The sequence below is a fragment of the Salvelinus alpinus genome, chromosome 17 (assembly GCF_045679555.1).
Source record: "Salvelinus alpinus chromosome 17, SLU_Salpinus.1, whole genome shotgun sequence".
NCBI classification, from domain to species: Eukaryota; Metazoa; Chordata; class Actinopteri; order Salmoniformes; family Salmonidae; genus Salvelinus; species Salvelinus alpinus.
Genome location: NC_092102.1, coordinates 15946647 through 15971179, shown reverse-complemented (window position 1 = coordinate 15971179; position 24533 = coordinate 15946647). Strand labels below are relative to the sequence as shown.

The following is a 24533-nucleotide window of genomic DNA, read 5'->3' as shown; positions in this document are numbered from 1 at the left end:
GTATATGATTGTTTCCTTTTTTGCTAAATATATTTATGTGCATCATAACTATGATAATCTGTTTTGTTGATTTGTTGTAATTTGCCAGCACTACAACCTGACAACACTTCCTAATATGCAGATCATTGAAGAGGTAGCCAATCATTTTTTATTGTGAATTGCAGTGCTGCACCCATCACATACTTCGTGAGTTTCACTGTTGTTTCTATTTTTGATTGTTGACAAAAAAAATACATTACACCAGCACTACACAACCCACTGAAATTGATGAATGTGTTTCTTGATGCATTTTTTGTTGATTTTTACACTATGAGATGCTGAGCATCCACAGGTGTGTGTTGTAGCTCAGTGTGGTCCTCTGTAGATCAGCTGGTAGAGTATGGTGCTTGCAACACCAGGATTTGGGTTTGATTCCCGGGACCACGCATACGTAAAATATATACATGGATGACTGTTTTGGATGAAAGCATCTAATAATGGCAATATACTACACAATAACATCTTCGACAGCACCAGTGAGTGAATTTCATTACATTCTCCTTTAGTGCAGTAAGTGCTGAGCGCATTGAGCTGTGAATGTCTCTATGGGATGTGAGGTAGGTGTATACTGTGCCTGTGAATGAATGGAAAGAAGATCACACAAGATTCAATGTTTATGGACATGCACACAGAGGGAAATAAATCAGGGAATTCTGCATCTCTTGTGGTTGTGGAATGTTTTGGAAGCAAACCTGTGTGTCCTAACAGGAGCACTGAGCTAAGGAGGCAAAAGTGACGACAGGAAGCAAAAGACAAAATATGTTAGGTTAGTCAAAAAGAAACAACAGTAAAGCAAAGAAATAAATCTGTGGCTCTACTGCCAGAATCGTGAATCCGGATCAGAACCCGAACCACAAAACCAAGTCCAAGTCGTAAACAAGAATGGCACAGCTGTTTACATTCCTGCGTTCAGACAAGTTTTTAGACAGCAACACAGTTGCAATGTGAATTAATGTAACATTTGTATAAACTGGATGACCTGGAAAATGTCATGAGGTTCGAAGTTGAACTTGATGCCCGATTACACAAATTAAACTTTAAAACTCCTGGTTATGTTGTCTTTGCATTCCTCCAAGCTAAGAGAGACAGACAGCGAGAGCGAGACGGGAAAGAAAGAGACTCAAGAGAGAGAAATATAAAGACAGAGAAAGAGAGAGGAGTAGGGCAGCTGGTGCTGAGGCCCTGTATTGATTATGACTTTCAAAGTGGCACACAAGTGCACAACAAAAACTAAAATTCACAAACAAAAAGCAAAAGAACAGAAGTGTAGGATTAAGGAATGGGTCATAAATCATCCTGCAACATTGCTTTAAATTATGTAAAGTTTTTATTAGTAGTATTAACTCAAATGAAGTAGATTACAAATTAAATGATGGTGTTGCAATTGCACTGCAACTAATGTACACACAGCCTACATGATGGTTCATAACAGTAAAGATATTCGGAATAATCACTGAACGATAATTGAGGAAAATTGTTTGCTAAAATTATGTTATAAATATAAATACGTTTCAAGCAAAGTGTTTTAAAATGTTTAATTAGACTTAATAAATGACAAAGTCATTTTCAAATATTTCATTTTGTTCCAATCTTAGTCAACTGCGAGAGCGGGGTCAAAGCATCCTGGTGCAAATATAGCGTCTACCTGTCCATCCTTCACATGACATCAAACATCAATCTTTGTACAAAACAACAAAAATTAGCAGATAATTATCTATTCACCATCAAACTTCATCTTAATAAATTCTGTTAAAAAATAATTAAATTATATAACACAATATTGATATGAGAATACATTGTTCAGAATAAACATTTTTTTTAAACACTGTGGTTGTAGTTTCTATTCCTACAAAAATGCAATTAACCATATTACATATCTCCAATCACTCAGCAAATATAGCATACATGTCCCATGTGTGCCTCAATACTTACTTAGAGAAATGTGCAACATTGTCAAAAGCATCCAGATACCATGGAGATTGGTCACGTCTTAGGTTTTATGTAGGACTGGGACTTTAGGTCCAGGATCATGTGATTTCCTGGAAGAAGCCGCCCTGGCCTCCCTCCTCTGCCCCTTAGTGGCCTCTGCTGGGCTATGTTTCCAGGAAAGGGGCCTGCTGGACAGGCTGTGAGAGAGCCCTACACAGGGAGAGATCGGCTCATTGAGAAAAACAAAAACACAGAGGGGAGGTGGGAAGACTCTCCCTCCTTACAGAAGGCTGCTGGCGCCATTACAGGAAAAAGTTCCCGCCGCCACAATGCAAAGAGAACCTGTCTGTCTGCTCTGGCCCTCTTTCTTAAAAGGTCACAGACCTTCCAGTCTGGAATATGCTTAACTCTTATACCAGTGATTGCTACAGGAAATGTAATGACACAATTGTTCATACCAGCATAAGAATTCCAAAAATCAACAACATTAGCTGTGAATGGGAACTTGATGCATACAGAAAGGTAGCAATTGCATATGGAAGCAAGAAAGAAGACATGAGGTTAAATAAACTCATCATGGTGGATCTACAGATAAAAACACTATAGTGATACATTTTCACAATATGTTAAAGTTCATGGCATTCCATGTTTGTTGTTGTAGACTACAGTACTGGTACTTTTCAAACATTACCCTCAGTTTGAATCCACAGTGTCTCCCTGTGGCGGAGTTGAGGAATGCTAGACACATACATTATGAAACCATTTTTCCATGCTAGATCTCATTGACCACAACATAAAAAATGGGAGCATTTATTTGCATTGTTTAACAATTTCAGGGTGTAATTAATTCACTGAGTAAATAGATAATATTGACATTTACAGTGTACAGTACCATTTCACAATCCTTTTCTAAATTCCTCACAAATCAAAGTTCTAATATGATCATTAATATGGCAATTATCTTAAAATTCAATACATACAAAAGTGAAATAATTAATGAAATGTACCATAATAAATGTTATTTACTTAATGCATATTCCTTAAATAACAATTGTCATAAAGGCAAATATCATTACAGAACATTAGTCATTTCAAAATTGTTAACAAATTTTACAATCTGTACAGTAGCACCTTCAAATATCCCAAGGCTCCTCCCATAGCCTCACACACAAACACACATGCACGAAGGAACCATGCTCAGGAGTCAAACTCTGGCTGCTGCTCTATCAGAACCGTGGTGTCGTCCCTGGCCCTGCAGGTGAAATCCAGACAGGACACACCTAGCGCTATCAGACATAACCACGTCTAGAGGGAGAGATGGGGAGAGTGGTGTGAGAGAGCCAGTACAACGTATAATCATTCTACTGCCAGGACTGCATTCCTACACATACAACTGTCCTCACAAAGTTTGTTAAAAGTTTAAAGGCCCAGTGGAGTCAAAAATGTGATTTGCCTATGTTTTATATATATTTTCACACTATAAGGTTGGAATAATACTATGAAAATTATGATAATTCCCTTTAAGTGTAAGAGCTGTATGAAAAGACTGCCTGAAATTTCAGCCTGTTGTAGTTGGTTGGAGTTTTGGCCTGCCTGGTGATATCACGAGGCGGTAAATTAGTTAATAGATCAATAAGAAAGAGAAATCCAAACCTCTCTCCCAATAACAGCTAGTTTTCCATTTCCCCCTCCCCACTCAGACCACTCCCAGACAGTCATAGCAAAATTCTTGCTCGAGAAATTGCTCTCTGCTAAGAAGCTATTTTTGCTTAGTTTTGACAATTTCAATTGAAAACAATCACGGTAAGGTACTTACTTGGCACCCAGAAATGATTTGATGTTGAGATAAAAACAGCTGCATTGGACCTTTAATAACTAACTCAGTGGTTGAAGATAAAAGTGGTCCTCTAAATAACACTTTTGGTTTGGTATGCTTCGCAAAGACATGGAAACATGACCACACAAAAAACTATATAAAGAAAACAGCATTAATTTAAAAATAATAATACTTACCAGGTAACCCACAAATCCCAAATATGCTATGCAGAGAAAAGCAGCCAACACGTACAGCCACACACTGTTCAGAGAGGTCACATAGATGACTACAAAGTACATGTTGATACAACACACCAACAAGATCACAACTCCTCCCCCAATCTTCCAAAATCTGAAAGGAGAATGGCAACAGTAACAGAAGTCAGTTGCATAAAAAATAAACTTGTCATCTTCTCATATTATCGTATGTTACGTAAAATGTAATGTAGCTCAAATGTTATAGTTCTCACTATAATTGTGGTATACTTACAATCCATTGGCAAATTCACTCATGAGGGAGGATAAACTGGTGAAAGTGAGGATGGGAATCAAAGCAAACGGCAGCTGTGAGTGGGAGAGAAAGAAAGCAGCCATGAGAAGGGGTCCCACTTGAAGTTGACAATCCCCAATAGATGCTTCAACTATCAACCAACTACTCTGTTGAAATGCAATAGCATGCCTGTGGTTAGGGTTAGGGTCGACCTGGGGTGTGGACATGAAGTTAGGTTAGATTTAGGGTTAGGATTGTGGTTGAGTCTAGGTTTACGGTTGAACCAGGATGTGGACATGAAGCTAGGGTTGTGGTTGAGGATAGGTTTAGGATTGAACCGGGATGTCAATGTAAAGCTAGGGTTAGGGTTATGGTTAGGGTTGTGTGTTAGGGTTGAACCGGGATGTGGACATTAAACATGTGTTAAGGTTAGCGGATTTGCATGCACTGTCCTCTGACCTGACTCACCCGGTTAAATAAAGGTGAAACAAATAAATAACCTGCATGCTCTGCAGCACGTTCAAGAAGTCGTTCATGCCCGTCAGGTGGGTGACGTCCTGGAAGATGGCCACCAGCAGGGTGGGCGTGATGGCGATGGAACGGGTCAGCAACACCCGGGAGAAACGGGACCAGCGCAGGTTCAAAAATCCCTGTAGAGACGGAATGGGTTCAAGATCTGTGACTTTCATTGAGCTAATGTAGGGTTTTATATGATGTCTGTGATGTGTTTGTGATGACAGAGCTGAGCCACTGTTGTTTTAACTTTTTACAATCACAAACACACCACAGCCTATCTGACTGATATCCTTTAGTCAGAGAGACAGCTAAAGCAATTAGCAGATCAAAAAAAATCTAATTGATCCAGGGGTTGACTCAAAGTCGATCTCATCTCTCAATTCAATTGACCTTGAATGAATGAATGAGTTCTTGCACACACCTCCATGACAAACTGTCCTGAGTAGGTCCCGGTCATGGTTGAACTCTGACCTGCTGCCAGGATTCCCACAGCCCAGATATATAGTGCTGCAGGGCCGAAAATACAGCCCAGAACCACTCCCTGTAATGATAGAGGTAACATTCGGTGTTGTGTCAGGAAAACACCTAGCCCAACAGCAGAGTCATAAACAAGACCTGGGAGTATGGTAATGCAAGACTAGGTATACTGAACAAAAATATAAACGCAACATGCAACAACTTCAAAGATTTTACAGAGTTACAGTTAATATAAGGAAATCATTCAATTCAAATAAATGTATTAGACCCTAATATAAGGATTTCACATGACTGGGCATAGGCCCACCCACTTGGGAGTCAGGTCCACCCACTGGGGAGCCAGGCCTAACCAATCAGAATGAGTTTTCCCCACAAAAGGGCTTTATTACAGACATAAATACTCCTCAGCAGCACCCCACCTCCTCAAACAATTCCGCAGGTGAAGAAGCCGGATGTGGAGGTCCTGGGCTGGCGTAGTTACACTTGGTCTGCGGTTGTGAAACCGGTTGGACATACTGCCAAATTCTCTAAAACGACGTTGGACATTCCTGCAGTCAGCATGCCAATTGCAAACTCCCTCAAAACTTGATACATCTGTGGTGTTGTGTGACAAAACTGCACATTTTAGAGTGGCCTTTTATTGTCCCCAGCACAAGGTGCACCTGTGTAATGATCATGCTCTTTAATCAGTTTCATGATATGCCACACCGGTCAGGTGGATGGATTATCTTGGCAAAGGAGAAATGCTCACTACCAGGGATGTAAACAAATTTGTGCACAAAATGTGAGAGAAATAAGCTTTTTGTGCATATGGAACATTTCTAGGATCTTTTATTTCAGCTGATAAAACACTTTACAAGCTGCGTTTATATTTTTGTCCAGTATAATTTCCTATGATCATTGTTTTGCCAAATACTGTCACCCAGCACAACAGATCTGGGACCAAGCTAGAATAACAGGGGAAAAAACAAAATGGTGGCATTCAGCCTGAGGATGAAAGTGCAGCCTTACGCCTTTGTAGATGTCCACCTGCAGTGTCTCATTGTTCATGGGGAACAGATCTAGGTGAAGAATACCAGTTGCATTACAGATGTCATGCTGAAATGAAGAGCAATAAGACATGTTGTTAAGAACAACAAGAACAACACAGTGGCTTAGCAGCAACTCATTGTTCATGTATTGTACAATCCAATGATTAGTTCCTTAGTTCCATACAGAGTAGCTACATACGCACCACTTCAATGTTTGTGCGTCCATAGACAGCCTCAGCGAAGACAGCCACCACAAATACGTTGATGAGGAAAGAGAGGAAGAGTGCAATGGTCGACTCAATGAAGAAGTATTTGTTGGCCTCCTTGAGCTCCTTCTTACTGGAACGATCAATCTGTCGAGACTGAGCATTGTCCAACAGAATCAAACTTATAGACAGAAAGGAATTCCACAATCACTACCATTCTACGGTCATCAATGGACACACTACAACAGTTTCTTGATTGTCAATATCTCCACTAAATCATTATTACAGTATAAAACATTGCAAGACTATACAACAGTGATAGTGTAATTGTGATTGAGCGGAAAAATATTGAATATGATTCTAAAATAGAGCCACTGTGGTCTTCCATGGCTACCTTGACGAGGGCAGAGTGCAGGTAGATGTTGTGGGGCATTATGACAGCCCCTACGATGCCCACAGCCTGCTCCAGCTGCACAGGACCACAGCCTTCACAGTACGGCATAAACATCCCCTGGAGCAGCTCCCCCTGGTCCGGACGCACCGTCACATACTGGGAGGAAAAGAGGTCAGAGGTCACCACAACCTTCATCTACATTAGACCATCACATACTGAGAGGGACAATGCTAGTCCACTCAGAGAGTACAGGTATCACTGCTACAAGGCAGGCAGCGTACGTGTACAGGGTACATCCACGATCCCTATTCCTCCACAAAAGAATTGAAAGGACAGTCAAGCCTTGTGTACCTCATATCCAAAGGTGATGGCCATGATTGTAATAAGGACCCCAAAAAAGGCCTCAAGTTTCCTCAGACCATACTTGTCCAGGAAGAGGAACACAAATGTGTCGATGATGGTGATGAGAACACCCCCCCACAAAGGTATCCTGTAGACACAGGACGTAACAAATCATTTAGGGTACCAATAGCACTATACTCCCTATTCTGTAATAGCCTACAGTCCAGTACTGTCGTCTACCTGCCAGAGGAGAGGAGGTTGAATGCAATGGCACAACCTATGACCTCCTGCATGTCTGAACCTATGATGGCCAGCTCCACCATCAACCACAGGATAATGCGTGGCACCTAGGCAGAAGAGAAATACATGAATTGAACAACATTCTGAATCATTTGACGTCCAATACAAAGCAACAGTTGTAGACTAGTACAAAAAAGTAATTTATGATGAGCAACTGTATTAAAGGCTGTGGAAGAATTTGATTTAGTTCATTCAATATTGGTCGGGTTTCTCAGAGAGTGTGAGCGACAAAAAGGGAGACTCACGGTGGGGTACTGGCGGTTGCAGACTTCTGCCAGGTGCATCCCAGTGACCACACCCAGTCTGGCTGCCAGCCTCTGCAACAGCAGACCAATGACGGTGGCTCCCAGAAGAACCCACAACAACTGGATACATGGGAGGAGAACAGAGATGTCATCCATCTATGATACAAACGTTTCTAATCCATCTATGATACAAACGTTTCTAATCATAATGCAACATTTTTCAGAATTTGTTCTTTAAAGGCAAATTTCCCTGACCCAGATTAAGTCTACTCCTCTGTCCAAAAATGATGCAGAACAGCTAGTCAAATACGTCAGCTATAATCTTGACCTAAACCCCCCCCCCCCCCCCCACAAAATGTGATCATATTACTCCAGTGCTAGCTCTCTCTCTCTGTGTAGTCATGTGTTGCTGCCTTGCTATGTAGTTGTCTTAGGTCTCTCTTTATGTAGTGTTGTCTCTCTTGTTGTGATGTGTGTTTTCTCCTATATTTATATTGTATTTTTTATCCCAGGCCCCGGTCCCCACCGTAGGCCTTTCGATAGGCCGTCATTGTAAATAAGAATTTGTTCTTAACTGACTTGCCTCGTTAAATAAAAGGTTAAATACAATTTTAAAAGGCTTTATTAAATTAATTAGATTTAAATTTGCCTAGTGTAAATTGCACTTTTTGAAGAGGGATTTTCCATTGAGCTTGCTTTTTAGTCCAGGAATATGCTTAATCTGGTCTGGGAAACTAGCCTTTTGGGTTTGAATAGAACGTTGAACCTTCATGTACCTTGAATCCTGCTTTAGCACCTGACTGCAGGTCTGACTCTATATTTCCTGGGTCTAGGTAGGCGATGCTCATCAGGAACCCTGGTCCTGTGAAGGCCCATAGCTTACGGAAACTGAACCACATCTAAACCAGGAGGGAGGAATAAGGCTTTAAACATTTATTGCTCCAAAACAACATTTTCAAAATGTAAAGTATATATTCTGATGCACTTTTCAGGCCCTTTGCTCCACTATGAGCTAAAAGTAATACATCAACGTCAAGTAAGCCAAGTCTATTCACTGTGAACAGACCAGCAAATCATAGTATGATTGAGATTCTAAGAGAGACAGTCTGAGACCTTTATCATACCTGACTGTCATCATCTGGAATGGGGACCTTATGGTGAAAATAGGTACTAGATACATCAGTTCCCCCATTCTGGCCCTCTGGAAAGACAGAGGGGGCTCCTCGCTGTGTCTGTGTGGTCTCAACTGCTTCCCCCTGTGCCATTTCATCTGAAATAAGAGACACGGTGAGATACACTCATTAACATAGCTGAACAACTCAGTCAAACCAGTTCAGGCTATTGCATCAGGTCACAGAACACGCACAATTTTATTTTACAACTGCACAACTTTTACAGCGCAGTAATGTCATCAAGGAAGTATTACATTTGGTTCCTTCCTGCCAGTACAGCTGAGTAGGCAAGTATGAACTCAGTGGTGCCTATAGTAAACTGTATCATGGCTGAAATCCAACCATGCTGTTTGCAATAAATATAATCCCGTCATATAGATTTGATTGCAAGAACAAACACAGTACAACATTGACAAGCACAAGCCGATCTGAAAGTTATTTGAGCCAGCAGGAAAGTACTTTTATAACAACACTCAACTTTGACTGGCTGTTTCTGTGGCAGTCCAAAGGACACAACTCAAAAGTTTGCTTGCTGTGTGATATACAGTACCAGTCAAAAGTTTGGACACACCTACTCATTCATGGGTTTTTCTTTATTTTTTACATTGTAGAATAATAGTGAAGACATCAAAACTATGAAATAACACATATGGAATCATGTAGTAACCCAAAAAAAAGTGTTAAACAAACCAAAATATATTTTAGATTCTTCAAAAGTAGCCACCCTTTGCCTTGATGACAGCTTTGCACACTCTTGGCATTCTCTCAACCAGCTTCATGAGGAATGCTTTTCCAACAGTCTTGAAGTTGTTCCCACATATGCTGAAAACTTTTTGGCTGCTTTTCCTTCACTCCGCAGTCAAACTTATCCCAAACCATCTCAATTATGTTGAGGTTGGGGGACAGTGAAGGCCAGGTCATCTGATGCAGCACTCCATCACTCTCCTTGGTCAAATAGCCCTTACACAGCCTGGAGGTGTGTTTTGGGTCATTGTCCTGTTGAAAAACAAATGGTAGTCCCACTAAGCGCAAACCAGATGGGATGCGTATCGCTGCAGAATGCTGTGGTAGCCATACTGGTTAAGTGTGCCTTGAATTCAAAATAAATCACAGACAGTGTCACCAGCAAAGCACCCCCACACCTCCTCCTTCTTGGCCCAAGCAAGTCTCTTCTTATTGGTGTCCTTTAGTAGTGGTCTCTTTGCAGCAATTCAACCATGAAGGCCTGACTCATGTGTCTGTTACTTGAACTCTGTGAAGCATTTATTTGGGCTGCAATCTGAGGTGCAATTAACTCTAATGAACTTATCCTCTGCAGCAGAGGTAACTCTGGATCTTCCTTTCATGTGGTGGTCCTCATGAGAGCCAGTTTCATCACAGCGCTTAATGGTTTTTGCAACTGCACTTGAAGAAACTTTCAAAGTTCTTGAAATTTTACAGACCTTCATGTCTTAAAGTAATGATGGACTGTCGTTTCTCTTTGCTTATTTGAGCTGGTCTTGCCATAATATGGACTTGGTCTTTTACCAAATAGGGCTATCTTCTGTATACCCCCCTACCTTGTCACAACACAACTGATTGGCTCAAACGCATTGAGAAGGAAAGAAATTCCACAAATTAACATTTAACAAGGCAGACCTGTTAATTGAAATGTATTCCAGACCTCATGATGCTGGTTGAGAGAATGCCAAAAATGTGCAAAGCTGTCATCAAGGCAAAGGGTGGCTACTTTGAAGAATCTCAAATTTAAAATATATTTTGATTTGTTTGACACTTTTTTGGTTACGACATGATTCCATGTGTTATTTCATAGTTTTGATATCTTCACTATTATTCTACAATGTAGAAAATAGTAAAAATAAAGAAAAATCCTTGAATGAGTAGGTGTGTCCAAACTTTTGACTGGTACTGTATATCTCAAAAACTGGACTGTAAGCAAGCAAAGTAAGTTTATTTTCTGTAACATGTAGCCTACTTACACTGTACGGTTTCTGAGATGTGTGTGCATGACAAACCGACCTCTGTGCAACCCGACTTCTTTTGGACTGCCATTGACACAACCAGTCAATGTAACAGAAATGAAGCGGTTTCTTCTCTGCTGCTCCTACCATAGAATACACTTTATACTGTTCTAATTCTATGGCTCCCTTACCTTCTCCATGCGTTGGCTCCTGGTCTGTAGGAATACTGGGAGGTAGTGAGGAGATGTGGAGGTTCTCAGGATGGGGGGTTCTGTCTGAAAAAAGTAACACACAGAGTTATAATTTAGGGTAGATTATGGTGTGGTAGGCTACACTCAAACCATTTTCACAAAAAGTATACTAGCCTAATGTACACAAAACTAATCCAACCCATGCAAAGAGAACTGGGACTTCCCACATAGGCCTACTGTAAATTACAGGGTTTAGCTGAAAAATGCCACCCACAAAACAATTGGACTGACTGAGTCAAATAAAAACCATTAACCTTTTTTTACTTGATCAACAATTCATCAAATTATGATAACAATGAGTAAATATTGCCCTCAAACATGGTCACAATGGATTTTTTAAAGAAAATTATACTTCATGCACTGAATAAGGAAAGATCAAAAGAAGCATGCATTGAACATAACCATAAGCACATTTTCTGTACAGTACTCTTCACATATTTTTTTAAAAGTCCATCTATGTAACATATCAAATAGTGCCGCTAAGGTCTGACACATGTCACCCTCGCAGCTGAAATAATTTATTTCTTCCCCCTAGCGCTGAGATATTTAAGCTCTACTGTCACTTTACCTGTCGTCAGGAAAGATAACATTTTTGATGAACTGAAGCGCTTCATCCTTGTCTTCTTCAAAGCCAAAAAGGTAGGCTACCTGCCCATTAATTAATAGGTCCTCAAAGACGACATTGGTTTGAGCATGCAGGTGCTGTAAGGTATTCAGGTAAATAATATGACTTCCTGTTTTGGAATAGCCTACTGTGTGTGGCAGTTGATGCTGCGTTCATATCATGTCGGACCCGGAGTGATCGGAGGGAACAACTTATCTACCTCGGAGGAACGACAGGGGGAGGATCTCTATGGTATATTCCTCGCGTCCTCTCTCTCTTCTCGCCTAGTTCTCAAACCTTCTCCTCAAATGGGTTTTGAGAACGAGGCGAGAGGACCCAAAGAGTATGCAATTGAGATTCTCCCATGTCACGACAAGTGCTAAGAGCTCGGTAGGAACACAATAACCATTTTATTTTATTTTATAATATACATTTTATTTTATTTATATATTTTTTTTACCCATTTTACCCATTTTACCCATTTTACCCTGGTATCCAATTGGTACAGTCATGGCCAAAAGTTTTGAGAATGACACAAATATTAATTTTCACAAAGTCCGCTGCCTCAGTTTGTATGATGGCAATTTGCATATATTCCAGAATGTTATGAAAAGTGATCGGCTGAATTGCAATTAATTGCAAAGTCCCTCTTTGCCATGCAAATGAACTGATCCCCAGAAAACATTTCCACTGCATTTCAACCCTGCCACATAAGGACCAGCTGACATCATGTCAGTGATTCTCTCGTTAACACAGGTCATTGCTTTGCACAAAAAGTGCTTCACAGGCAAGGATATTGCTGCCAGTAAGATTGCACCTAAATCAACCATTTATCGGATCATCAAGAACTTCAAAGAGAGCGGTTCAATTGTTGTGAAGAAGGCTTCAGAAAGAAAGAAAGAAAGTCCAGCAAGCGTCAGGACCGTCTCCTAAAGTTGATTCAGCTGCTGGATCGGGGCACCACAGTACAGAGCTTGCTCAGGAATAGCAGCAGGCAGGTGTGATTGCATCTGCACGCACAGTGAGGCGAGGACTTTTGGAGGATGGCCTGGTGTCAAGAAGGACAGCAAAGAAGCCACTTCTCTCCAGGAAAAACATCAGGGACAGACTGATATTCTGCAAAAGGTACAGGGATTGGACTGCTGAGGACTGGGGTAAAGTCATTTTCTCTGATGAATCCCCTTTCCGATTGTTTGGGGCATCTGGAAAAAAACTTGTCCGGAGAAGACAAGGTGAGCGCTACCATCAGTCCTGTGTCATGCCAACAGTAAAGCATCCTGAGACCATTCATATGTGGGGTTGCTTCTCAGCCAAGGGAGTGGGCTTACTCACAATTCTGCCTAAGAACACAGCCATGAATAAAGAATGGTACCAACACATCCTCCGAGAGCAACTTCTCCCAACCATCCAGAAACAGTTTGGTGACGAACAATGCCTTTTCCAGCATTATGGAGCACCTTGCCATAAGGCAAAAGTGAACTCTAAGTGGCTCGGGGAACAAAACATCATTTTTTTGTTCCATGGCCAGACTCCCCAGACCTTAATTCCATTGAGAACTTGTGGTCAATCCTCAAGAGGCGGATGGACAAACAAAAACCCACAAATTCGGACAAACTCCAAGCATTGATTATGCAAGAATGGGCTGTCATCGGTTAGTATGTGGCCCCAGAAGTTAATTGACAGCATGCCAGGGTGGATTGCAGAGGTCTTCAAAAAGAAGGGTCAACACTGCAAATATTGACTCTTCGCATCAACTTCATGTAATTGTCAATAAAAGCCTTTGACACTTATGAAATGCTTGTAATTATACTTCCGTATTCCATAGTAACAAAAATATCTAATGACACTGAAGCAGCAAACTTTGTGGAAATTAATATTTGTGTCATTCTCAAAACTTTTGGCCACGACTGTAGTTGCAATCTTGTCCCATCGCTACCGAAACACAACCCAGCCAAGCCGCACTGCTTCTTGACACAACGCCCGCTTAACCCGGAAGCCAGCTGCACCAGGAGGAAACCCCGTACACCTGGCGACCATGTCGTGCATTGCACTGCCGCAGCCGGCCGCGACCGGCCCACCACAGGAGTCGCTAGTGCGCGATGGGACAGGAACATCCCTGCCGGCCAAGCCAGTCGCGGCCGGCTGTGACAGAGCCTGGACTCAAACCAGGATCTCTAGTGGCACAGTTGGCACTGTGATGCAGTGCCTTAGACCACTGCGCCACTCGGGAGGCCCCCCCAAAAAACATTCTAACCATTGACAGTCAAAATGGCCCTTCAAATATGGGATCCTTGGGACGTCCCCACCCCCCATTGAAGTTGGGTTACGGTTAGGGTTAGGTAAGGGTTATGGTTAAAGGGGCTACATCCATTTTTGGACTTCTTAATTTATGAAATTGTACCCATTAAAGAATATAACTTATAAATGCCTCATGCCCACCTGCCACAGCAGGCACTGCCTGTACTCAATTACAGTTGCTACTGTGGGTCTCTCTACTCTGGAACTCTCTACTCTGGAACTCTATACTCTCTACTCTCGAACTCTCTACTCTCTATTCTGGAACTCTCTACTCTCTACTCTGGAACTCTCTACTCTCTACTATTGAACCATACTCTCTACTCTGGAGCAAATATATATACAGTTTATTGCCAAAAAACACTCAACAACTTCAAAAATAGACTCTGAACTGTCCAATGAACCAAACTAATTAAAGAATCCCACAGTACCCAAACACACTCTCTCTGTTCTAAGCTGACATATGGAATTGTTTTAAGATGGTCATACCATGGATCATTTAGCTATTTGATTTACAATTTTAGGACCACTTTAGGTAAATAAATGATCTGGCCTTTACTACTATAGCCCATAGAAATGCATGAATAACACATAAATGGCAAAAAAGACAGTCAGGAAATATATCATAAGAAATAAAGTTTTGAAGTATCTGTCCTATATCTTTAAGATATAAGACAACACAGAAGAAGAAAAAAAATACGTAAATTATATATACAGTACCAGGCAAAAGTTTGGACACCCCTACTCATTCCAGGGTTTTTACTATTTTCTACATTGTAGAATAATAGTGAAGACATCAAAACTATGAAATAACACATATGGAATCATGTAGTAACCAAACAAAAGTGTTAAACAAACAAAAATATGTTTTATATTTTAGATTCTTAAAAAATAGCCACCCTTTGCCTTGATGACAGCTTTGCACACTTGGCATTTTCTCAACCAGTTTCATGAGGAATGCTTTTCCAACAGTCTTGAAGGAGTTCCCACATATGCTGAGCACTTGTTGGTTGCTTTTTCTTCACTCTGCGGTCCAACTCATCCCAAACCATCTCAATTGGGTTGAAGTCAGGTGACTGTGGAGGCCAGGTCATCTGATGCAGCACTCCATCACTCTCCTTTGTCAAATAGCCCTTAAACAAACCAAAATATATTTTATATTTGAGATTCTTCAAAGTAATCACCCTTTGCCTTGATGACAGCTTTTCACACTCTTGGCATGCTCTCAACCAGCTTCATGGGGTAGTCACCTGGAATGCATTTCAATTAACAGGTGTGCCTTGTTAAAAGTTAATTTGTGGAATTTCTTTCCTTAATACATTTGAACCAATCCGTTGTGTTGTGACAAGGTAGGGGTGGTATACAGAAGATAGCCCAATTTGTTAAAAGACCAAGTCCATATTATGGCAAGAACAGCTCAAATAAGCAAAGAGAAACGACAGTCCATCATTACTTTAAGACATGAAGGTCAGTCAAGAACTTTGAAAGTTTATTCAGGTGCAGTCGCAAAAACCATCAAGCGCTGTGATGAAACTGGCTCTCATGAGGACCGCCACAGGAAAGGAAGACCCAGAATTACCTCTGCTGCAGAGGATAAGTTCATTAGAGTTACCAGCCTAAGAAATTGCAGCACAAATAAATGCTTCACAGAGTTCAAGTAACAGACACATCTCAACATCAACTGTTCAGAGGAGACTGTGTGAATCAGGCCTTCATGGTATAATTACTGCAAAGAAACCACTACTAAAGGACACCAATAAGAAGAGACTTGCTTGGACCAAGAAACACGAGTAATGGACATTAGACCGGTGGAAATCTGTCCTTTGGTCTGATAAGTGCTTAGTGGGACTATAATTTGTTTTTCAACAGGACAATGACTCAAACAACCTCAAGACTGTTGGAAAAGCATTCCAGGTGAAGCTGGTTGAGAGAATGCCAAGAGTGTGCAAAACTGTCAAGGCAAAAGGTGGCTACTTTAAAAAATCTAAAATCAAAAATATATTTAGGTTTGTTTAACACTTTTTTTTGGTTACTACATGATTCCATATGTGTTATTTCATAGTTTTGATGTCTTCACAATTATTCTACAATGTAGAAAATAGTAAAAATAAAGAAAAATTAGTAGGTGTGTCCAAACCTTTGACTGGTACTGTATATATAATTGATGTATTTAATTTTTTAAGCATAAAACTACCTCTATATTTTATTTATTTTTTAAACGGTCCCGGTTACCTTCAGACGAGTCCTGTGACACTTGTGGGGGTTGTAGAGCACATTAGTTTGTCGCCCAAACGGTTTGGACGCTACAAACAGAAGTTGGCACATCGACGGTACCGACTTCAGATGCGTTCAGTAGGGTGGATTGAGATGCAGCCCACACAAAAAATAAACATATCTCTAGCTTAAGCTGGTGGATTTTGATGGGGATTTTCTTATTATGTTACTTAGATTACCGCACCGGTGTGTCAAACGACTCTAAGGGGTTTTAAGGAACGTTTTTCAACAGAATCGGCAGAATGAATACACCCCTGATAACCTGCACACACAGTTGGCTTTCATAGCAGCCACATACAAACAGCATCATCACTTTGCTCATTGTATAATACCTTTTCGCATCTAATAGGTATTGGAATTTTAACATATTGTCCCATGTGCATTGTGTAATTTATCCATGGACCCTAACTAGCCCCTAACTACCACAGGCATTACAATCGGGTCACGTGCACCTGCACTCCATATTGATGATTACTTGTGTGTTGCCAGCTGTGGGCAGGATTGAAACAAACCCAACCTTAATTTATGTTGTAATGCAGCCATGACAATAAGTCTCACAAAACTCAGTTCTGGACGAGACTGGCTTTATAACCAAAATTATCCTATTTAAACTTTGTAGTCAATTTTGACAGTAGAATAAATGTTTCTGACTCATATTGATCCCACATAGGATGTTTTCTCAATGAGAAGTTGTTTTTTAAGGGCAGTTGCTCTTTAAAGTTACTGCATACTGACACGACCATGGCAACTCAACTGTAAAGAAAAATGCAAGTGTCCTCATAACAGCGCAACACAATTCCAAAGATGACAGATAAAAATCTACATAGCTACAAATAAATTGTTTCTCCAATTTCATAATGGGCAGTTTTTTACAAATAGTTACATAGAATATTAGTCAGTTCTACCACCTCAACATTGCTAATTTAAACAGGGTTAAATATAATGTAGTAAAGTTCAGCTTCAGTCCAGAGGTGGGCTATGTGTCACTGTCAGAAGATATGTGCTTCAGTCAGAAAAACATTCTCTCATCTTTTCAGTCTCAGCTAGCTAGCCAGCCATCTATTTACAGAAACGAAACCCATCAAATACACTCGCTGGAAATAAACACTTTTCCTAATATCATGATTTATATCAACATCCTTAGCTTGCCCATTTACTAAAAGTACTGTTAAATAACTCTGACTGACACCCAATAGCTTAAGGATGCTGAGCGCTAACGCTAGCCTATTTTGTATTTATTATGAATCCTCATTACTCTTCCTTGGGTCTAGAAAAATTAAGTGAGTTATATACAAAAAATTAACAGATTTTACAACACATTAAGTGTGTACCCTCAGGTCACTATTCTACTACCACATATCTACAACAAAAAATCTATGTGTATGTGTGTGTATAGTGCGTATGTTATCGTGTGTGTGTGTCTGTGCCTGTGTCTCTTCACAGTCCCTGCTGTTTCATAACGTGTATTTGTATCTGTTTTTTAAATCTGATTTCCCTGCTTGCATGAGTTACTTGATATGGAATAGAGTTCCATGTAGTCATAGCTCTATATAGTACTGTGCACCTCCCATAATCTGTTCTGGACTTCGGGACTATGAAGAGATCTCTGGTGGCATGTATTGTGGGGTATGCATGGGTATCATGGGTACGCCTTTCCTTACAGTTCTCTGCTGCCAATGACTGGAACGAATTGCAAAAATCTCTGAAGCTGGAGTCTTATATCTTCCTCTCTAACTTTAAGCATCAGCTGTCAGAACAGCTTACAGATCACTGTACCTGTACACAGCCAATCTGTAAATAGCACATACAACTACCTCATCCCCATATTATTTCTTACCCTCTTGCAGCCCAGTATCTCTACTTGCACATCATCATCTGCACAACTATCACTCCAGTGTTAATGCTAAATTGTAATTATTTCGCCTCTATGGCCTATTTATTGCTTACCTCCCTACTCTTCTACATTTGCACACACTGTACATAGATTTTTCTATTTTTTTTCTATTGTGTCATTGACTATACGTTTGTTTATGTGTAACTCTGTGTTGTTTTTGTCCCACTACTTTGCTTTATCTTGGCCAGGTCACAGTTGTAAATTAGAACTTGTTCTCAACTGGCCTACCTGGTTAAATAAAGGTGAAATAAAAAAATAAAATCTGAGCTGTGTCTTAGTAGTTTAAACAGACAGCTCGGTGCATTCAACATGTCAATACTTCTCACAAATACAAGTAGTGATGAAATAAATCTCTCCTCTACTTTGAGCCAGGAGAGATTGGCATGCATATGATTAATGTTAGCTATCTGTTTACATTTACGGGCCATCTATGCTGCCCTGTTCTGGGCCAATTGTAATTTTCCCAAGTTACTCTGTGTGGCACTTGACCACACGACTGGACAGTAGTCCAGGAGTGACAAAACTAGGACCTGTAGGACCTGCCTCGTTGATAGCACTGTTAAGGCAGAGCAGCGCTTTATAATGGACACACCTCTCCCCATTTTAGCCACTTTACAATTCAGAGTTACTCAAAGCAGTTTAGTCTCCTCAATTTGTTCAATTTCTACATTATTCATTTCAAGATTAGTTCAGGTTTAGGGTTTAGTGAATGATTTGTCAAAAATGCAATGCTTTTAGTTTTGGAAAAATGTAGGACTAACTTATTTCTTGCCACCCATTATGAAACTGTATGCAGCTCTTTGTTAAGTGTTGGGTGATTTCACTTGCTGTGGTAGCTGGTGTGTATAGTGTTGAGTCATCAGCATAGATAGACAGACAGACTTTACTCAGAGCCAGGTCATTAGTAAATATTGAAAAAAAGGGGCCTAGACCGCTGCCCTGGGAAATGGCTGACTCGACCTGGATTATGTTGGCGAGGCTTCCATTAAAGAACACCCCCAGTGTTCTGTTAGACAGGCAACTCTCAATCCACAATCTAGCAGGGGATGTAAAGCCCTAACACATACGTTTTTATGATCAATTTCTCTCAGCCAATCAGCCATTTGTGTACGTGACATACATTTGAAATGCCCTTCCCTTAAAGCGTGCTGAAAATCGATTATTTAAAAAAAAAAAAACGCTTCGGTACTATTTCCACAAGTACGTGGTACATTTTCACAACTCTTGGTACAAAGCTCCAAACTGGTCACACTTGTAACGCAGCCAGTCTTTCATTAAAAACCTGTCATTGTACATTAATCACCACACAACCATTTATTCAAAATGTATGTTTACTGTGAAATGTAATGAGAACATTGGTTTAATCACCAAAACACAACAATATGTTTTCAATATAGTCGTTTTAACTACCAGTTAATCCAATTGCAAACAATGCAAGATACTAGTTTCAAATCGCCCTTAGAAATTCTGAAAGTAATATGCTACAGTACTGTAAATTACAGTAGATCACATTATGCAATACACTTACATTACCCAACAATTTACTGAAAATCTATCATTTCAATTGTATCTATCCAATGTGTAATCAAAGGTGTAATCAATGAAGACATCCTCTACAATCATTCATGCAATTATATCTGAAAAATAAAGCATTTTCTTGTTAGGTGTACTGACTAATGAAATGTAAAATTAAATTAAACAAATTAAATTAATTAAAATAAAACATTTAGCACACATTCATTTGCATCAAGCCTGTCTTGAGCATTTGGCCATAAATTCTCATCCACATCACAGTAAAAGTCCTCATCATTCATGCACTGTGGGAAAAACCTTTTGGCATGGCGAATCTAATCTTCATTGAAGTCATCGCATGCCTCATCCATGGCCATAAGGAAGGTGGCACTCTCATGGGGATGGCGATCGTACACCTTCCATCTCCATGCTGAAAGGAGAGTATCGGAGCAGGTATAGGGTCACTAACCGGGTATGGGCCCACACAATGACATAGGTGACCCCGTCACCTTGACAGGCCTGCTCAATTTCACTGAGAAACATAATGAGGTGTGCAGCGTTGCAGGATCCAAGTAATGCCCTACATCCTACCACACCATCTTCAGAGATAGCGGTGCACATGGAGATGTTTCCCCCACATTGGGCGGTCGCCAGTTGGCCAATGAGGTTTTCACCCACAGCGCTGAGTTTTGGCCAGGTTGAAGCCCGCTTCATCAATAAAGATATACTTGTGATGGTTCACAGCAGCATCAAGCACAATCAACCACTAAAAATATATTTTGGTTAGTTATTTTTTACATATTGTGAAGTATCATGTGCATTAATAGGAACAGTAATACAGTATATGGTGCTGTACCTGAACATACTCGACCTGCAGTTGTTTCACCCGGTCGTTGTTTCTCTCAAAAGGCACCAGGTAAATGTGTTTCATAGATACCTGGTGCCTCTTCAAAAGGCAGGTGATTGTTTGGTAGGCTGATGGATGCCACATTGGCAAAGGTGTCATCGTTCTCCTCAATGGCCTGCTTTATTTTGGACAGCCGAATGTTATTCCTGGCCCTCACCATTTCCACCACTGCAGGTCGGTCAGCACACGGCCACCACCATTGGGTCTTCTGTCAATTCTGAGGGTAGAACAGAGTATACTTTCAATAGATCATACTGTATGAATATTGTAAAATGTGTTGTGAATTTACATGCATTACAATATGTCATTTACTGTAAATGTAATGGTAAAGCATACTGCATATCCTGCAGACTTACCAGTTTTCTTGCCGAAATGTTCTCATGATCGAATTGACAGTTGATCATTTCAGATTGGGGTGAACTAGTCTGGCAGCCTCTGCCATGGTAAGGCCTCAGTTTACCACATGGTCAACGACGATGGCCCGGACTTCATTAGACACAACAGTTCCCTGCAGTCTGCCTCCCTCTCTCTGATGCCCACCTCGTTGATGTGGCCCATGCCCACCTCGTTGATGTGGCCCATGCCATGACCTCGTTGATGTGGCCCATGCCATGACCTCGTTGATGTGGCCCATGCCATGACCTCGTTGATGTCTCTGACGGGGCCCATGCCCACCTCTCTGACGGGGCCCTTGTCCACAAGCTCTTTGATTTCTTCCTCTCACTCGCTGTCTATCCTGCTCCATGTTGAAAGAAATTGCAAGTCTTCACCCACACCATTTTATAGTGACTAATTGTGGTTACCACTATGTGAAATCAATTAGCAATAATGTCATTATGTATGGTTATCATGTATCATACATGTTTCAACTTTACAAACACACGTTTTATTTCTGTAGTTCTCAAAAGCCATATATAGTAGACCGACCAGTTTAAAATCTATAGGTTTACCAAACGGTTAAGTTAACCATTAAGCGGTTGGATTAAGTGATGGTCAAATGTATTTAAACAAATGAGAAGAGAATCATATGAACAGTATTGTGAGCATTGCATTGTGACAGGCAATGACTTTATATGAAATGTATTTTTAGATGAAACACTGATTAGGTTTGGTGAAAAAGTTACTGTTTGATTGTGTGTTGTACTTAGTTAATTCAAAAGGTGCTTAAAGTTCTGAAAAAAAATGCCTTTTTGATGATCTGTTTTGAATTTTTTATTAAGAGTTGTGAAATTTTAACAAACTTGCGAAAATAGTACCAAAGCAATAAAAAAAAACAGTAATTTGATTACTGTGAAATAGCATTGCATCTTGTCAAACACAATTTTGGGTTGGTAACAGGCTGATTGGTCAGCTGTTTGAGCAAGTAAAGGGTGCTTTGCTATTCTTGGGTCTATTAGCATTGGCCAACCCTTATGCTGAGGGAGACTAACTAGTTAGCCACAGGTTTGTGCAGGGTTAGTGGTAGCTAACTCTTTTGCTGCACTTTGACTTTGTCTGTTCTGCCCTCTCCACCTCATTCACTGCTGCCTCAATCTGCTAAACCTGCTCGTTTGTTTTGCCACTTTCGGGAAGAAGTTCCGAATATCCACATTTGTTCTGTGCATTGCTGCAGACTGACCTAGTGACATGGGTTTTGCAGAGTGATGACATTGACATCTATGCTGTAGAGGGAGGGGGGGAGGGTCAAGGGACGTGAGCGGTCCACTGCGTTGTGAAATCTCAACTAATCACAGCAGGCATGGCGTCACTCCAGGGGCTTCTTGCAGTACTTACTACTGCCTAGTGCAGTATATTGTATTGTTTGCACGTGGCAACGACCTGGGTCCAGAAATCATACCAGAGTTTCTTAGTCATAATAAATAGTTGGAGGGGTGTTCACATGCATTTTTTCCCAGTAGGAAGGTGGTATTTACAGGTTCCCGACATGAAGTGAATACGGCATAAAGTAGTATTGGGCATTCCGGGGCCATACTTGCAAACATTATGCTGTGTTCCTAACCAAGTGGGAATGTGCTATTTACCACATACCATACAACTAGGGAAAATCCACTTGAATGCCCTTCCAACTCGTAACTACTAGTGGGAAACTGGTCTGTCATCTCTGACTTCTCCCACATGCTGATCTCTGATATCACCTACACTTTTTTTGGTACTACAGGATTCCACAATATTAGACAATAGAAAACTATGTAGAAAATAGTACAAATAAAGAAAAACCCTGGAATGAGTGTGTCCAAGCTTTTGACTGGTACTGTGTATATATATATATATACACACACACACACACACACATATACATATATATATACATATATATATATACACATACACACTTTTTTTACACATATTTAACCCAATATTTTGTTGGGCATAAAACTACAGTACCTCCATATCGGCATTCGTTGGCATTCGGACTGGTCCGTGACACTTGTGGGGGTCGTAGAGCCAAACACCTTCGTGTTCGTGAGTCTCATCTTCCCATAGTAGTTTTAGGCCAAACCGTTCAGGCGCTACAGACGCTTTCGTGAGAAGATCGGTTTTCGGAATGTCGTATGGTCTGACAAACACCGCTGTAGCAAGGCCACCTTCCAAAGCATATGTGGAAGGCCGACATAGGCGGATGCGATGTGCTTTTACGGGGGGGGCACAATCTGCGTCAATTACGTGGAGTTGGCACTCTACACAGACAGCTCAAACACACTTGAACTAGTTGTTTTGATCGTCAAAACGTGCCGTTGGATTTCTATTAAAACCTCTCTCAAATCAACTATTTCAACGATTTTAATTGGCTGAACCGAATATAATCTCGGCCAGCTGTGCAGGTTAGCACAGGGCAAAGTCAAGGGGCCAGGGTTCCGTTGTAGAAGAACGGTTTCGACTGCTACTACAGTTTTGCATTGGTACTGCAGTGTAACTGACGCCCGGCCCAGAAATACCATTTCCATAGACGGCCACATAGAGAAGTCAGATTTGAACATTCCTAATAAGACACATTAGTCATCACGTTTGTGCACAAAACATCCATTGAATGAGGCCGAGTTTTTCACAATCACTCACAGCGGAAGATATCAACATTCTATATTCATCCAATGTCTACCATGTTTTTGGATGACATCTTCATAGCTGCTTCCTGTGCGCACTGCGTGCTAGTGCGCATGTGATGTTGGTCTGATTAACTGGGTGCAACCCGGATATAGATGGTCCATGATTAAAATCTGCATATACGAATTTGAGTAAATTACCTTGAGAACAGTCAAATAAAAACCATGAAAAATAACACATTTCTAATGTACAGCCTAAAAGTTTGCCTACCATTATGTCAGACAGTGAAATGTGAGTTCAAACACATTTTACCTGACGAAATTAAATCGCCTGCAAGTATTTATATTTTTGTAGACACTGGGGAACTGTAGCGTACAGAATGAGGCTCTCCTCACTACCAATTGTTCCTGCAGTGAGGAATTACCATCTTCAGATAACGTTTTATACCATATCTACAGATAATCGTTGTCTGGAGCTCAAAAAGCAGTAGTAGTAGCAGCAGCAGAGTTTATAAACCATCTTTGGTAGCAGTATGCAAATAAGGGAGCCAAATTCCCGAAGTTCACCAAAAAGATCCGTTCAGAAAGAGCCGTTCGTTCGCGAACGACCCATCTCTGAATTGAATGGACTAAACTGTAATGTAGGTTTGCAGTTGCACCTTATTGCAATATACAGTATCTAGGCTCCTCGTGTTTGAGCCATTGGAGGTGAGAGGGGGCAACGTTTGATATAAATGTGCAATATTTATATCACGTTACCTGGCTGACTTTGTCCTAGGGCTAGAGCCGTCGAGGTAGTCAATAATGTATGGCATTGGGGCGCCATCTACAGCATCAT

At 40.7% G+C, this 24533-nt stretch overlaps 1 protein-coding gene across 2 annotated transcripts; it reads right to left on the bottom strand.

Annotated features, from left to right (window-relative positions):
• Nucleotides 1-2715: 2715 nt before the first annotated feature.
• LOC139542278 (natural resistance-associated macrophage protein 2-like) lies at nucleotides 2716-23162 on the bottom strand. 2 transcript variants are annotated; one of them, XM_071347514.1, is made up of 15 exons: nucleotides 23040-23162; nucleotides 11109-11192; nucleotides 8909-9054; nucleotides 8561-8683; nucleotides 7785-7904; nucleotides 7480-7586; nucleotides 7249-7387; nucleotides 6898-7053; nucleotides 6501-6659; nucleotides 6278-6364; nucleotides 5211-5330; nucleotides 4774-4923; nucleotides 4274-4347; nucleotides 3982-4135; nucleotides 2716-3273 (listed from the first exon to the last, which is right to left on the bottom strand). In XM_071347514.1, exons 3-15 carry the CDS (start codon nucleotides 9047-9049, stop codon nucleotides 3166-3168), a joined length of 1638 nt encoding a protein of 545 aa, XP_071203615.1. In that variant the 5' UTR covers nucleotides 9050-9054; nucleotides 11109-11192; nucleotides 23040-23162; the 3' UTR covers nucleotides 2716-3165. The 2 variants fall into 2 exon arrangements, with proteins under 2 accessions (XP_071203615.1, XP_071203614.1); XM_071347513.1 differs by lacking the exon at nucleotides 23040-23162 and adding an exon at nucleotides 11737-11921.
• Nucleotides 23163-24533: the final 1371 nt, after the last annotated feature.